General features: G+C 42.4%; 1 protein-coding gene across 1 annotated transcript in view; it reads right to left on the bottom strand.

The window, feature by feature from the left end:
* Positions 1–17,597, bottom strand: part of CNTNAP2 (contactin associated protein-like 2) — a 1,521,099-nt gene extending 1,503,502 nt beyond the window's left edge. The window contains exons 1-2 of the mRNA XM_019508724.1: positions 17,474–17,597; positions 9,214–9,324 (exon numbers count right to left, since the gene is read on the bottom strand). Coding sequence (XP_019364269.1) covers positions 9,214–9,324; positions 17,474–17,597 — 235 coding nt within the window. The remainder of the gene's footprint in view (positions 1–9,213; positions 9,325–17,473) is intronic.
* Between the last annotated feature and the right edge of the window lie 214 nt (positions 17,598–17,811).

Here is a 17,811-nt window from a genome sequence, read left to right as displayed (position 1 = left end):
AGAATAAAGTTCAAATGCCTATGGTTTTCCCTTTTCACAACAGCAACCATTGGCAAACTGAGAATTCTAGTAAGGTGCTAGGACCTGTATATGGTCAGAGTTTACCTTGGAAATTTTCCCTTTAAATTTTGCATTCTTTTTAACTCCTGCTCCTGTGGTATTCTTGTACTGGATTGGGGAAATAATGGAGAGGGTAGTGCTACAGTGGGTTTCTCTCTCAGTGTGCATGAAGCCCATGCCTCTTCATTCGGGTAATAATAAACAGTGCTTACCAACGGGGTGACCAGAAAGAAGTGCAGTAATTGCCTCTGCCACTGAAACCCAAACCCACAACTATCAAAAAGGGTTTTCCAACTAATTGTAATTCAAGTTTGTGGCACTGGAAAGTGTTATGATTCCTCACTGAAACCAGATAGTCAAAATAATTATGGCTGCCAAATAGAGTCTTTTATCTTAAATTGTCTAAGTGATGCCTACTATCACTTAAATGGTCATTAATAAACCCCTCACTCTCACTCTTTTGTGAGGTTACTTCTAAAGTTCCACGCCTCTGAGCAACTACAAACAGCTGCCAATTATATATTTTTTAAAGAACATGGAATTTCTCCCCTAAATTAAAATAGTTAGAGGTGCATGATGGGCAGTGTTAATTCCTGTACCAGTGACATATTTCAGGTCCAGTAGCTTGAGAACCATTAAGGTAGATTAATATACATTATGCCAAAGGTGTTCTGTGAACCCTCTTTATGATGGGATGCAGTCATTTATTCTATGCATAGCAGATCGTCAGAGATCAGACCTTCCAACTTTCATGCCGCGGATGAAAAAGCAGTTGTAGATATTTTTAGAGCTCAAAAATTAATTAGTTCCATTTCTCTCTCTCTCTTTGTTGCTATGTTGCTTAGACTAGTTTTACAGAAGGGATATTGTTCAATGGTATCAACATTTTTTAAAGAACCCTACCTTTTAAAAAAAATTACTAACTTGTTTCTGCAAAATAGGTTTTAAAAAGTGCTGGTGCAGTATAAAAATGTTTTGTTGACATAAGTTTGACATATTTGACAGCTATGTCAGTAACCTCATTGACTAAAATTAAAATCCTTATTCCAATTTACCACATCGTCTCATGCTTCTTTGTATAACATGTGGGGTACTATTTGCATACACAAATTATTTAAAAAATACGGACAAGTAGAACTCGCACAGGTAGAGTATACACCTAGCACCAAACTTATGGAAAATACTAAATTGAATATAAATATATATCTAACATTCCAAGTTAAATAACATTGGTTTTTCCTGAAGGAAAAAAGATTTAGTTCAGTAAATTAAATAAAAAAGCACCAGTGGTATCTTCCTATTTCTTTCCATGATTTGTTCACCTACATTAGTAAATTAGGTTTACAAAATAAGAATCTGTTTCCTTAAAATGTTATTGAGCAATATTTGGTTATTGTTCTTTTCAATTGGGGGAAGGGAGGGAGACCAAGAAATCAAGTACTACCCCTTAACAAAAAAATTCACTGGTACACCTATATGTTAGGGTGAAGTTACATGTCATACTTGGACCATATTAAATCTGTAGAATGTTAAGCAGTTTTAAAGTTTGAATGTGCTGTGAGCAGTTGCCTAAGGATCAATACCTTTTCCTTGCCTGCACTGCCACCACTAGAGGGTCACGACTAGCAACCAGGACACTAGAGTTCTATCCCTGCTCTGGGTTGGGAAGGGGGCTGGGACTGTGCATCCTGGGATACTGGAGGACTGCAGGTTGCTCATTTTATCTCCATGGAGCAGACTAAAGTTAGACCCTAACTTGAGCCACATGATATGGCCCAGATTTAATCCTTGTCTCAAGTGTTGTAACTTTGAGACACTCAGAAGGGACTTAGCATCATTCACTGAGCTTTAACTTGACACGCATGTTTTAAAGAGCCCTAAGTATGGTTTAAGTGCAACATGTAACTTCATTCTTACATAAACACTAGATTTAGAACACAAAATCTGACCTGCTTTTAGATTGATAAAGTTAATAGAGTACATCCTATAGCAAGGCTACATTCATGTTATTGTAAGCGTATGCAACTCCACAGAGTTAGTGAATTTGCAGTCCTTAATTCCAGCACTAATGGCATCATAAATGATAGACATAGTGTGTAACAGTGTGAAAGCAAAGCATTCTCAAATATAATTAAAATATTATATGCCATAAATGTAAATGACTACTTTAGGAGGAAAATCTACCAACGCATGCAAATAAGACAAAAATGACAAAATGTGTCTTAAATAAAATAACATAGTAAGGACAGTGGCCAATTCCAGCAGAGAAAGATGCATGGAAATACCTTTAATCAGGAATAGCATATTATTAGTAATCACTCTTCAAAAGAAAAAAGAAAGAAAAAGCTACCTGTAATTAACATGTTATCAACCTTTGTAAAGGACAAAGTTCAGTTTTCAGATGACTGTCCCTTTACTGGATACCAGATCATCCATTCCTGGGGATTTGGAATAGTTCAAAAATGTGATTTTCTTCTGTTCGCTTCATCATGACTGCAGTACCTAGTGATAGCACATGGCTCTTTCCCACTTCCTGAACCAACTGATTGAAAGTGCTGTACAATTTTGATAATGCTTTTTGGTAGCTTGTAAAGTAATAATTTTGGGGGCTCTAGCTGCTGATTTCAAAGATTTTATCTGGGAAGGAGAGATCAGTATTTGCATTGCATTGCACTGCATTGCAACAGGATAGTTTTACCATCTCATGCATTTTGAGCCGAATAGCTGCTTTGTAGTAGTACATTGCAATTCATTCTATCGATGAGTTCAGGTAGTGCTTAAGTGGGGGTCTGTCACTTGCCCAATACCTGGTCCTCTGACTAGCAATTATGTTTGAACACCAAATCAATCCTGTCTTCCCAGCCCCTGCTTTAGTTTTGCTTTCCTAGATGCAGCTAGGGCTTGTCCCTATTCATATCTCAGGCTAGGGCAATGGCTGAAATTAGCTTTTTTCATTTCCTTTCCAAACCTCGTGTTGCAGGGACAGAGGGAAAGGAGCTTTCCCTGAATAACTGAACTGTTTCAGCTCCTGCTTCCCTACTGGGAGGATGGGAAAGCAAGAAGGAGTTGTACCTGCTTCCCACAGTATCTCTGGCCAGCTAGCCTTCCCCAGAGGATAGAAAAATGGAGAACAACAACAAATAAATTAGATCCCTTCCCCCTCGCTCTGCCCTTTTCTTATCCTCTTTAATTCCTTGACTCACTTATTAGAAATTTTATTTTCTGGATCCATGATCCCTTGCAATTAGATGCACTTTAAAAGCAGGGTCATGGCTGTGCAAATAATTCACATCAAAATTTCTAACCCACTGAAAAATAACCTGGGACTGAGGTTTCATTTTACTCTTGAACCTCAACCTACATTTGTGAAAGACTTTCCGACTTCCCACATGTTCTTCTTCCAAAAAATCTCTCTCAGCAACCCCTAGGATTCCTTTTCCAACTTCAGTAGACATATGAGGTAGGTAAGGATACTAGTGCTGGAGGGGAAAGCAGGGGAGACAGAACTCTAGTCTAGAGCAAGCAGGGTTCCTGAAGGCCCCTCCAGACAGGATATATGATCCCAGTGAACCTGCAGCCTGGGAGCTCAGACCTCTGTTATCCAGCTTCCAATCTAACATCATGCTTGCAGCCCAGGACTCCAACGGCCTGTCAACAACACTTCAGGGTCCTGGACTGCGTGGGTGCCAGGACCTTTGAAGAGTGAGAAGACTCCCTGCATGAAATGGCAGAGGGTCTTTGGAGAGGCAGTGTCTGTGCCCCTGTTAGCTTGCAGTGAGCTCCCTCATTCATGCCTCCATGCAAGCCACGGAACCAGGGACTGATGGTGGGGGGCATGAATGCCACATGCCCCCAGAGGCTGGGGGGTACACAGTGACCACCTGCAGGCAGTGGCGGCAGCAGGAGTGTGGTGGCGGTGAGCGGGGAGCTCCCGCAGGCAGCCGCAGGGGTATTGGTGGCGGAGGAGAGTTGGCAAGCACCAGCTAACAGTTGGTGGTCACCTGCAGGCCAGCAGTGATTGGGGACCACCTGTAGATGCCGCTGGAGGTGTTGGCAGTGAGGAGGAGGGGGTGGTGAGCGGTGACCACCTGCAGGCTCTGCTGGCAGTTTCAGCAGTGTTTTCTGCAGGAGGTGTACCTCCATGCACCCCCTATGCCTCACCAATGGCGGGGTGGAAGAAGAGAGCCCAGTTCTGATCAGTCACTGCCACCAATAGAGGTTATCAAGGAGCTTTGTTTCCTTTGCTGCCTGCAGGCCAGGAATTTGGAAGAGCAGGTGGTGCTGCACCTTTAAAGGACCATTGGGACCTTTAAAGGGTTTCCGGACAGTTTGAGACCAGCTGGGCTTTTGAGCTGCTTGGGAGCTGGGCTTGCAAGCCTGGTCTGCCTCCCTGATAAGCTCCTTTGGCTGTGGAAGGAGCTATGGAGCTGCCCCACCACCATCTCCTGGCTAGAGCAGTTGTCTTTCCTGTTATCCAGCCAAGAGGCTCTGAATATGTGGCTGCCCATGGCACTTATTTTCATGGTGCAACCAAGTTTGAAGGCAGCCTGTGTAAGCTGTAGAAAGACTGGCTGCTGGTGGGGTGGGGGAACATCCACACAAGTCTGCAGAAGGTTGATTTAATTTCATTCTCTTTGAACAAAACTTATGGTCTTTCAAATCCCTTTGTGAACTATGCCTGGCAGAGCTCTAGCATTTATGCATGAAACTTCCCTGTGTATTGAGAAAAGTAATAATACTCTAAGCATGCATCCTGGGAGCCTCGGGTACAAACAACACTATTACATTAAGTGGCAGAATTAGTTCTACTTGTCTGGATTGCAGAATACTGTAAGGCACACTGTTTAGCACAGTTGCATTCCATGAGTTGGTATACTTCAAAGTATTAGTGATATTTCGAGTACAGTATGTGCTGAAAAATCAGGTCCATAAACAGATGAACAAAGTAACATTCCTAAAATCACCTTGGCTATATCTTTAAGAGTATGGCATTCTGTTCCAGATATTATAACAGGAGATACTATCTAGAGACTTGAACTATGTACATGGCCCTCTCCCTAATGCACTTTGTGAGCTGACTGCTCCGTGAATCATTTTCTTACCCAGTGAAACAGAACAACATGTATCCTCCTTTCCAAAGTGCTGTTAAGCTCTAAGAAAGTGTAAAGAGTTTTCAGTGGTTTTATTACCCTTTCCCCCAAAATTTACTTATGCAGAGACAGAGCTTGTTTTTGTTTTTTCCACCCAGGGTAGTACAATTATTTGGAGGATTATTTAGACTTCTATTACCGATTAAATGGCACACTTTGGAGATCCAGATAATCCTCACACTTTGACTCACCTCTTCCTGGAGCCTAACTGAAATCTCTCATAATTCTTGCACACTGAACAGATTCAGTGGACCTCCAGGAAAAATAATAGTCAAACAAGTGAGGACTTGTTTTGCATGCAGTAAAATTTTGTTGTTTGGGAAATGTTTTAGACAAGTTGGGGTGCTCAGGAAAAATAATAAAACAGAGCAAAGAGGAAAAATAATAAAACAGAGCAAAGAGGCAAATCTTCTCCCATCCCTGAGATTTCCTATACTGTAGATGCTCAAAATTCAATGATTCACAGAGGTTGGAGGCTGTAATGTTTGAACCACCCCTGAACTCTGGGTCCCTTCTCAAGTGTGAGCTCCATAAGGTCAACCCCCACAGAACACAGAATCACAGAAAAGTAGAGGTGGAAGGGACTTCAAGAGGTCATTTAATCCAACCCCCCAATCCAGGCAGAACCATCCTTACCTAGAGCATCCAGAAATCAAGAGCATTTAATATGCTCTTAAAAAATTCTGAGTACAGAGATCCCACAACCTCTCCAGGTACCATGTTCCAAGGTGCTTAACCACCCTCATAGTCCTTAAATTATTCTAATCTAAATTTCCCTTCCTGCATTTTAACATTATAGCTTTTGACCTGCAGCTAGTGGTACATTTGCCGTCCCATTATCCCCCTCCTCCAGCTGCTATTGCCACTGCTCCTGGCTGACCCAGGAGTGAAGGAAGCACCAGAAATGCTCTTGTTCCACTCCAGCCCAGATACACAAGGAGTGTTAGCAGGAAGTGGGTTCCCCCTCCCTGCCCAGTCCCTTTGGTATTTCTTGTCAGCCTGGGACCAGGAACAGGCAAGGTGAACCCACCCACTGCCAATGTCCCTGGCTGTCTCCATTTCCCTGTACAGCCACCCGCTATCCCCTCCCCTCCAAACTACCAGCCCCAATTGGAGCAGGGCAAAAGCATCTGGGACAGCAGCAATAGCAGGCAGGTCTCCCCTTCTGCACCCAAAGACATAAGCAGATGGGGGTGGTAGAGCGTAAGAGAAGAGGGGAGATTCCATTGAACAGAAGGGAAGGGAGGTGCTGAATGAAGGGCATAGGAGGGAGATTCTTGCCTGATTTAGGGACTTTTACAAAAGGCCCTGTGGCATGCTCTGCCTGTCCCAGCTGGGGAAAGAGGCTGGGAGCAAGGGATTGCAGCCACCCCCTACAGTGCCATTCACTGCTCGTGCACTGTGCTTTTTAAAATCCTGGATCTGCCTGCGCCTGTAACCACAGCAAACAGTCTAATCTCCATCTTCTTTATAACAACCCTTCAGGTATTTGAAGTCTATTGTTAAATCCCTCTCAGTCTTGTCTTCTCCAGACTAAGTAATACCAGTTCATTCAGCCTCATTCCTAGACTCAGAACCATTTTTGCTGCTCTTTACAAAAGATTTTGTACTTATTTTTCTTGAAGTGTGGGATCCAAAACTGAATACAGCACTCCAGGTGCAGCCTTATCTGTGCCAAATAAGAAGAATCACTTCCCTAGATTTGCAAGCAAATGCTCCAGTTAAAACAACTCAATAAGGTATTGGCCTTTTTTTCCCCCCCAACAAGAGCACACTCTTGGCTCATATTCAGGTTATGGTTAACTATATCTGAAGCTCTTTTTCTGTAGTAGCTTTTTGTGTAGTGACCTAACCAGTCACTCCCCAGCCCATATTTGTGCAATTGTTCCAGCCTAAGGACTTTATTCTTCTGGATTCCATTTGATTGATGTCAGACTTTCTCCACTTTCAGTCATTGACAGAAGATGTTTTAGAAAATTGATATTGAATTTGTATATTCTCATCTCATTTCCCACAAGTCTAAAATTTTAATAATATGATTTAGATATAAAAATATTTTACCTTCTATTTCTTGAGAAATCATCAGTGATACTTAAAAGCAGCTGCCAAAACTATAGTAATTCCCCAAGGATGCAATTAAAGTCTACCCTGTGTAGAGTCCTTAGGATAAATTTTTCTCTAAAGGCTACCAAACCGCTAGAAAGGACTGAACAATAGTGATTGCTACTAGCATGGGGAAAAAGTGAAAACAAATCAGCACAGAATGTGTGGATCATTTAGCTTTACTTCAACGACCATGACTTTGCAAATGATCCTGTGTTTATTAAACATAAAAGTTTCAGTTTAGCCAAGCTGTGTAAGTGTCAAATATAGTTCTTCAATAATCAGGAAAACTGGTTACTCCTGATAAGTATTCTTTACAATGTGTTCTCTCTCAACTGGCACAAAAAAAAGTCATCACTATCACAAGAGTGTAAGTTACTGCCATGTTGGTCTAAGGTCATAAGCAAGACAAACTTCTTCGGGTAAATCTGATATCTTTTATTAGACCAACTCAAATATTTGGAAAAATTCTTCTTAGCAAGCTTTCGGGCACAAACACCCTTTGTCAGGCTGAGGAAGCACAGGTCATCTGCCAACACTTCCTGATGATGAAGGGTGTTTGTGCCCGAAAGCTTGCTAAGAAGAATTTTTCCAACTATACAAGTTGGTCTAATAAAAGATATCAGATTTACCCACAGAACCTTGTCTCACTATCACAGGAAATATTCTAACAGATAAAGTAAAAAGTTAAGGTCAATTAAAAATGCAGATATTTAAATACTAACATTTGGTTTTAAAATTGTTAATCTATTTAATAAATCAAAAGAGATAAAAATATTTTAACAGACACAGTATTAACTACAAGTCATGAGCATCAAACATACAGTACAAAGTTTTTCTATCCAGTCTGCTAGGCTACTAGTGGGCCAAGGAGTTTGGGGTCATGGCCTGCACTTGCCTAACACAGTCTTGTAGCCCCTTGGCCTACAGTCACTGGCTCTAACTCCACTGCCTGTGCCACTTGCCCTGTGGTCTAGATCTGTCCTGGGGCATGAGGCGAGTTTGACACCTGTGATGGCCAGAACCAGAGGGATTAATAAGCAATAAATATGTGCTTCTTGGAGGCATTTGGTATTTTGCCTAAACAGGTAACATTAGTTAATATAAAGTTTGTAAGTTTGTAAACTGCAAATGTAACTTGTCTGTCCTAAGTTTAACCAAAATGATAAATTAACTGTTTGTGGAATTGACTGGGCCCCATAAGCAAAGCTGTAGCTGCGAGATTAGAAGACCTAACATTTTTTTGCTCAGGGTTCAGTCTTGATGACAAAAACTGGATCCAACTGCCTGGCACACCCAACACATTCCAGGAAACCACATCCCAAGAAAGCATATTCAAAAAGCACGTGCATCAGGTGATCAACAGGAAGGAGGGAACAGAACAGTCGTTTCTGTTCCACTCCTGGACTCCCAGTGTGAGGATCGGATCCTGATCAAGGGACCTTCCCTGATAATCCCTCTGACAGCGTCGATCGGGGACGCCTGACTTCACCGGAATCACTTGATGCATACCTGGCATTGAGGGACTATCAATAAGTTGCCAACCCATGTCTATCTGTTGTTTTGAACAGCCCAGTGGCAAATACCCTCGCAGTGCCCAGTTGGCCTGCGACAGAATTGATCCATCTGTTATTATCTGTTATTTACTATTAGCTCTTTAATACTGAATTATCTGCTTATTGCATTTATCTTTGTTAACTGTTGTGTGTGCGTGCGCATGTGCGCGTGCAAGCTATAATAAATTTGCCTTCACTTCACGCCCAACTTTGCCTCCTTGATCTGAAACTGAATCAAACAGCCCAGCTGGCCTGTGATAAAATTGATACACTTACAGTGCCCAGCTGGCCTGTGACAGACACCCCTCCAGTAAGAGTATGAACAAAGAGAAAGAACTTCTTACCTCCTCTTTTGTTTAGCTTTGCATACCCTGGTGAATAGCTACTGGCCACAGATGATGAGCTGCTGAAGGAGGAGTGGGACAATGCCGAGACTAATGGTTCATCACATTTTTCTGAAAGACAGATAAAAGAAAGAACAATATGTTTAATATTTTGTTGTTTAATCAGACATTTCAGGTATAGTTACAATGCATCTTCTCTTGCTATTTCAGATAATTGTATAACCACATTGTTATCATACCTGAATGTGTCCCTTACATGCACAACACATAGCAACACCCCAGATTATTACCAATAATTCTTTTGAAAATGGGGAATGGAGGCACAGAGAGGTGAAGGAACTCTCTCAATGTCTCATAGAAAGGCCATTATAATCCAATTTTTCCAAGCACACCTTTCTGCCCTCCCCTTCTGCCCGCTCCCTCTACCCCTCCCCCAAAAAACAGCTATTGGGAATTGTAGTGCACATTATGGCTAGGGATAGACATTACACAAACTGGTTTAAAGTATCAAAAAGCAGTTTAATCCTGTAACAGAACAGATGCTCAGTGTACATAAACCAGTTTGAAAATGGCAGAATACAGTTTGAGATAAACCAGGTTGAATGTAGTATCAGACTTAAACCAGGAAGGGGTCTGGGACAGACATTGCATAAACTGGTTTGAGTCAAACCAGTTAAGTTAAACCAGACTCCCCCAACACCCTGGCATGCTCTCTGAGCTGGGTGGGGCTTTCTGCTCCACAGGAGGGCTGGCCCCTCCCTTCTACTCCCTGGCTGGAGCTCCGGTAGAGACTGCAAGCTCCCACCTCCCCATCACCTCCCCCCTGCCTTACACAGACACCTCTCAGCATTATCTAGCATACCACATGTTAGCTATGGTGCTGTGGAACACAGGACAAAGGCAGACAGGACTAAGTCTATTTAGGGCTTTTCAGAGCTAATCAACAGGTAGCCAAGAATCTTTTGTTTTCTTTGTCTTCTTAATGGGCTGATAAACACTTAGTTGGGGTGATAAACACTGCTATCAATTCCCTCCCTAATCAGTGTCCCACCAGGGCTTGGCCATGCTCCTCTCAGCTCAGCACTGTAGAAGGGAAAGGAGGGCTGCTCTAGTGCCTCCCAGCTTCCAGCTTGAGCCACTGCAGGCATGTGCCTGCATGTCTGGGATGTCTTTGCAGTTACAGACTGGTTTAGCCTAGCCAGGTTAGACTAACTTGGCACGACTAAATCAATTCAGGCTCAAGCTTTTTGAATATCTGTCCCTAGCCTTTATGCAAAAAAGTACAGAAAGTTTTTTTTCCCCCACTTCCTGGCCAAAGGAAGAAAAAAGTCTGCATACAATTCACAGGGAGCAGAACAATGAGCAGGCTTTCTTTCACAGCTGCTGCTACTCAGCTACTTCCTGCAAAGAAAGATTTGTTTTTCTCCATTCTGCTTTTCAAAAACAAAGTGCTTATTTTATTCTGGGGCATGCTGTACAGGAGAAAATGCAGTAATACCATCTAACCACTAAACTATTATTCCTCTTATTATGAATGCCTATAATTAAGAAACATGCCTTATTATATCTGTACTACACTTCAGTGAGATTAAAATATACTTGTAAATATATAAGCTTCTGCATGAAAAACAACAAAATATATGCTCTTAAAGGTATGACTTCATGTTAACCTGAGCACATTTCTTTTCTTTTTTCTGGTAATTTGTGAAAGAAAATTATTTTCTAATCTATAAATTACTACAGGTTGCAGATGCAACTAGAAAAAGAGTTTGGGCATCGTCTGTTATTCTTGTGTAATCTTTATAATCCTTTTAAGCAATTCATTTCTGTTCTTCTCAGTATAAAGAAGATTAATGTGGCATTATTGTCTAAAGTGGGCAAAAAACTCAGACAATCAGAATCTCTGCTTTGTTTGATAAGGAAAAACTTAAAACAAACTCTCCCCCTATTGTTGGATAAAACTATGCAAATAAAAGGCAGAAATTATTGGCTTTGGACTTCTGAATTGCTTGAAACAGTTTATATCCTGTCCTTTATTTTAGTTTCTCTTGTATGTGTTATTGTTAGTGTAAAATTAATGTATTTTATTAGTTTCCTACATTTTCATACCTTCTCAACTTAGCCAGAAAAAAAATAACTATACCAATCAATCTGATTAATCTTTTTAATGCATGTACCACAGCACAGACCCTGCTATAAATGACAACAATCTCCAATTCACGTGAATAAAAAAAGGTTAGCTCAGTCCCTCATGGGCAACATCTCCATCATTAGGCCCTACATCTTTTGAGTACAATTAGAAGATTATGATCAGGGAAGACCTCCAAGACAGGATACAGTATAGAAAATGAATCAATTCAAAACTCAGTAAAGCACAGTCGTAAAGACTATGAATGAGGTAAGTCATTTGTAATGATTCTGGACTCATGTTTCTTTTCAACAACTAATAAATAAATGAAATGAAATGAAATGAAATGAAATGAGGGTCCAACAATAGAAACAGAACCAGAGGGTGTGCATGCATACACATGTGTGCGTGCACACACATGACAACCCTTGTTCAAACTGAACATTCTAACACTGAACATTGCAAGTTAGGGTGCAAACAAGCATTCAGAAGACCTAGTTCTGGTTCAGGCAGGTTTAGTTTCAGCCTCCTAAGCATGAGTCAGGATCGCCATGTGTAAGTGTTTGTGGGGGCAGGTGGAGGCAAGTCAGTAAGAGGGTGCTGGTGCGAATGGGCCGGGGAGGCAGGGAAAAGAATAGGGGCTGATGGGTCTAGGGGTGTGTTGTCTGGGGAGGGAAAACAGCTGTGTCAGGGTCAGGATGGCAAAAATAACACAGCCCTGAGGCTGTGGGGAATGACTGCTAGGCTGGGTTAAGCTCATGCAATTCTTGTCTGACAAGATCAGGTACACCATTTTTAGGGTAATCTAAGCCCTGCGAATGCTTGCATACCCAGTAGGGCGGCGCAAAACTTCAGTAGCTGATTCGATTCAGAGGAAATTCAGCCCAATTAGGCAGCCCAATCTCTGAATCCAAATCAAAATTGGGAGACCATTTAAAAGGTCCGAATTAAATCAGAAGGATCCAAATCCATTAGGAAAAGATTTCGTGCCTCTTTGGAGATTTGGCCATAGACTAAACATATAGCAGTCCTCACCATGCTGGACACAGCTGCCTCCACCTAGTAAGTATGTTGTGGTGGGTGGAGGGAAGAGGGAAGGAGCATGGAGGGGGCAGAACAATGACCCCACAGTGAGGGAGGGATTGGGGCTGGGGGTGGGGGAAGTGCGGGATGTAAGCGCAGCAGTGCTGGGAGCCGGGGCTATGCCCTGCTACCACTTGCCAAGCGGAAGAGGGGAGTCATGACACCCTCTATCCTCTGCCCCGGCTGGGCAAGCAGCAGCAAGGCATAACCCCAACTGCCAGCACTGCCACGCCTGCATGCCACAGCCCCTCCTACCCCAGCTGGGCAGCCTGTCCCAGCCCCAATCCCGCCCTTGCTGTGGGGGCACTTATTTTCCCCCCACATGCCCCTTTCCTTCCCCCTCTGCCAACCACAGACTTAGCAGCTGGAGGCAGTTTCTTTCAGTGTGGTGAGGACTGCTGCCAGTTTAGTCTATGGATGAATCTCTGAAGCAGTGCCAAATCTTCGGATCAGATTCAGCTGAATCAAATCGTGACAGTGAACAACTACAGGCAGACCTGGACAGGTTGGACGAATGGGCAGAAAACAATAGAACGTGATTTAACAAGATGAAATGCATAGTGCTGCAGCTAGGGAAGAAAAATGTCCAGCACACTGACTGCCTAGGAAATGACCTGCTCGGCAGCACAGATGTGGATAGGGATCTCAGAGTCCTAGTGGATTCCAAGATGAACATGAGTCAGTGTGACGAAGTCATCAGCAAAGCTAACTGCATTTTATCATGCATCAGCAGATGCATGACAAACAGAACCAAGGAGGTGATACTTCCCCTCTATCGGGCACTGGTCAGACCACAGTTGGAGTGCTGCATCCAGTTTTGGGTGCCACACTTCAAGAGGGATGTGGATAACCTGGAGAGGGTCCACAGAAGGGCCACTCATATGGTTAAGGGCTTGCAGGCCAAGCCCTACGAGGAGAGACTAAGGCACCTGGGACCTCTTCAGCCTCTGCAAGAGAAGGTTGAGAGGTGACCTTGTGGCTGCCTATAAATTCATCATGGGGGTACAGAAGGGAATTGGTGAGGCTCTACTCACCAAGACGCCCCTGGGGGTCACAAGAAATAATGGCCATAAGCTAGCAGAGAGCAGATTTAGACTGGACATTAGGAGGAACTTCTTCACAGTTAGAGTGGCCAAGGTCTGGAATCGGCTCCCAACGGAGGTGGTGCTCCCCCCTACCCTGGGGGTCTTCAAAAGGAAGTTAGATAGGCATCTGGCTGGAGTCATCTGAACCCAGCACACTTTCCTGCCTATGCAGGGGGTCAGACTCGATGATCTATTGAGGGCCCTTCTGACCCTAATATCTATTAATCGAATTACTGTCCCTCCAAATCAGCCAAATCTGAAGCGAATACTTGTCGCTTCACACAGGCCTAATACCCAGCCATTTAGATTGCCCTAAGCTCAGTTTGGGTGATCTAAATATAACATTTGTGTACATCCTTAATCTCCCTTCACTAATCAGCAGGACCTTGTTAAAGTGGAAGAAAGTAGCATTATATTCCAGACTAGTGTGCAGATACAGGTAAACATTAGGGACAATCATTAATTCACCCAGTGAATTTAGAGCTCCCACAGTTGTTGTCTTTATGGATCATTTTGATAAGCTGCAGTTTTATTAAATGCTACTTTTGCTATACAAAAAAAAGCCTTAATTTCTCCTCCCTGCCCCCCCTTTCACTCCAATCTAGTATCCCAATCACACCATATAGTGAAGATCAGAGCAGAAATCCACTCAGGAGCACTAGTCTAATGACTGCAAATCATACTGTAAGATCTGAACCCAAGTCAATACACCTATTAATGAATGATAGCAGACAAGAGAAAGAATAAGCAATCAATTGATGGCTCTTTGTAAAAGTACATAATCTTAATCTCGTTTCAGATACTGTTATTCACAAACAGAACCTCTTCTAATACCTTTGTGAATTTAGAGAATTTGCTAAAATTATTCCTGTAGACAAGTTTTAAGACTACAGCTTGTTTGTAATCCACACTCTTCAACATTTCATTATTAGTGCTTCGTGACCAGTCATCTATTGGTTTGGCCTGGTTTCTGCTCCCTAGTTAGATGACTGGAATAGTTTAGGAGGAAATTGCTTTATGAGGAAAAGCAAATAAACCACCCATTTCCAGTACAAGTGTTAAGTCTAATATACACATTCATGAATCTACTTTATTTGTAATCTTTCAAAATATTTGCTGTCAATGAACAATATTTTCTTAACAAACAGCATGAACTGAACATGCATAAAAAGTGTTTTATGTTCAGCTGCTTTGCTTTCTTACCTTACCCTAATTCCTTTAGAAACAAATGACAAGGAAAAACTAAATTAAACAGGCAGGCATAATAGTTAGGGTAAGCATCTATATATCATATATACACATAACATATTTTGCTGTAACATATACAGTAATAATAAGAGGAAGGTTTTCTTATGCATACATAATATGACAAAAATATGTTTTAAATTTTTTTTTAGTAGCCTTTAAGACAAACACCACATAAAAATGCTTAACTGTCAAGAACCATACTTTATAGAATTCCATGCAAGATGGAGCTCCTGTTTTATGTTACACAGAACATAAGCACAGAAAAACCTAATGTAAATACAGAAGCGTGTGTGTTGCACATCTGAATCTGTATCCCTTGCACATTCAGAATACTCAATTGACAAAGTTTATACCAGAGAATACACACTTTTTAAAATATATTTTTAATCACCAAGCCTTCTGCCATTTTTTTCTATAGTTCCCTATTTTCTGGCCCATAAATTTTTTTATGAAATGTTTCCCTCTGAGGAAAAAAAAATGGCATCTTTACAGAAAAATGGGAATGGGAAATCTATTTATAAAGTACATTAGCAAAATGCAATAGAATACCTCTAATGCCACAACTTGAAAGAGATCATTGAACATAATGGAAGGCTATCAGTAGGTTCTTATGAATATTTGTGGAACAAAGAAATTATCCTGAGGGCAGATAAGAAAAATATGAAATACAGTATAATATGACACTTCAACTGATGCTCTCATTCCAAAAACACTCTGTAATGAAAAATAAGCCAGGCTTTTAGGGAGCTGTTTAGAAACAGTCCACTGCAGCTGGCATTGACTAGAAGCACTATTCTCTCACCAGTCCTGGTAGCTTTTGAGAAAGTGTGCCAATGGCACACTTACATGCCTGTACACTAATGCTAGGAGTTTGGGGAATAAAACAGGAGGAGCTGGTCCTTCTGCTAAACAGAAATGGCTATGATCTCATAGGGATCATGGAGACCTGGTGGGACTTCTATGACTGGACAACTGATATAAATAGCTATACCCTGTACAGGAGAGATCATGCTAAAAAAAGGGGTGGGGGTGTAGTTCTCAATGTGAAGAACAGCTACGCATCCCTACAAGCTGAAACTGGCACCCAAGGAAAATGACTGGAGACCCTTCGGGTTAGAATACAAGGGGAACATAGCGAGGGGATACAATGGTAGAAGTCTACAACAGACCTTGAAACCAGGAACAAGAGCTTGGCCAAGAATTTGTCAGGGAACTGGCAGAGGCTGCACACATTCAGTGCATGGTCATCATGTGAGACTTCAACTACCCAGACATCTCATGGGATGAGCACTCAGCCAAATCCAATTGCTTACAAAGCTTACTTACATGCATGGATAAGCTCTACCTGTCCCAAGAAGTTTATGGGCTGACAAGAGGGGCAAGGTGCTGCTGGACCTGGTACTAGCCAAAGGGGATGATGTAATTAGCAACCTAAAAATTGAAGGAAAGCTGTGTGATAGTGACCATGAGTTGATCATTTTACTATCCATCACAAGGCTGGCAAGACAGTCAGCAACGCAGTAGTCTTTGACTTTAGGAAAGCTAACTTTCATAAACTCAGGAGGCTTCTTCTTCAGGCCCTGAGAGGCCTTGATTTGACAGGGAGGGGAGTTCATGATGAGTGGTTGCTCCTTAAGGAAGTGATCCTAGAAGCACAAGAGGGGAGTCCATCAACACCCATAAGAAAGGTGGTAAAAGGGCTCAACAACTCCTTTGGCTCAAAAGGGATCTCACAAACCTCCATCTAAAAAGAGAGGTGTATAATGGATGGAAGACAGGAAACACCACTAAGGAGGAGTATACTGCACTGGCCTACACCTGCAGGGAACAAACTAAAAGAGCCAGTGCTGCAACCAAACTCCATCTGGCTACATGAATCAAGGACAATAAAAAGTCCATCTTCAGATATGTGGGGAGTCAAAAGAAAACCAAGGGCAACTTTGGACCCCTGCTAAACCAGTTGGGGCAGCTGACTACTGACACCCAGGAAAAAGCCACTCTGCTTAATGATTACTTAGCATCAGTTTTTCGCCAGCCAAAAGGGACCACCTTGCTGAACATATGCGGGATGACTGGGGTGAAGATGAATATATGCTCACCATTGATATGGATCTTGTGAGGGAACATCTTGAGAGGCTGGACCCCCATAAATCAGCTGGTCCAGGTAGGTTGCACCCAAGAGTGCTAAAGGAACTGGTAGACATCATAGCGCAGCCCCTGGTGAGGATATTCGAGAACTCGTGGTGCTCAGGTGAAGTACCTGAAGATTGGAAGAGGGCCAAGGTATTGTCCATCTCTAAGAAAGGGATGAAAGATGACCTGAGAAACTACAGGCCAATCAGTTTGACCTCAATCCCTGGGAAGATCTTGGAAAAAATTATCAAAGAAACCACTCTTGACAGGCTAACAGAAGGCAACATTCTGAGGGATGGCCAACACAAGTTTATCGTGGGTAGGTCTTGCTTGACCAATCTCATTTCCTCCATGACCAAGTGACATATCACCTGGACAAGAGGGAAGATCTTGATGTAATATATTTGAACTTTAAAAAAAAAGCCTTTGATCTGGGCAACTGCAGCCTTAACTACTCCACTGTCCAATGGCTGGAGAACTGGCTCTGAGGTCAGACCCAGAGAGTGGGAGTTGATGGAACCGGAGGCAACATGGCACTCAGTGACTAGTGGTGTCCCCCAAGGCTCCATTCTTGGACCTGTACTTTTTAATGTCTTCATAAACAATCTAAACACTGGTGTCAAAACAGATTGGCCAAGCTCGTTGATGACACCAAACTTTGGGGAAGAGTCTCTACACTTGAGGATACGCTGGTGATCCAGGCTCATTGACAGGCTTGCAATGTGGGTGGATGAAAACCTGATGGCATTCAATTCAGAGATATGCAAGGTGGTCCACCTCTGGAATAAAAACCCGCATCACACTTAATCGGCTCAGCAATGCTACACTTGCTAGCACCATGACCAAAAGAGACTTGGGGTCATGATTGACGACAAGATGAATATGAGCTGCCAATGCAATACCACAGCTGGCAAAACAAAC

Source organism: Gavialis gangeticus, unplaced genomic scaffold, assembly GCF_001723915.1.
Source record: "Gavialis gangeticus isolate Ggan-Ray unplaced genomic scaffold, GavGan_comp1, whole genome shotgun sequence".
NCBI lineage: Eukaryota > Metazoa > Chordata > Crocodylia > Gavialidae > Gavialis > Gavialis gangeticus.
Note: the sequence above shows the minus strand (reverse complement) of the source record. Positions and strands in the feature narration are given on the sequence as shown.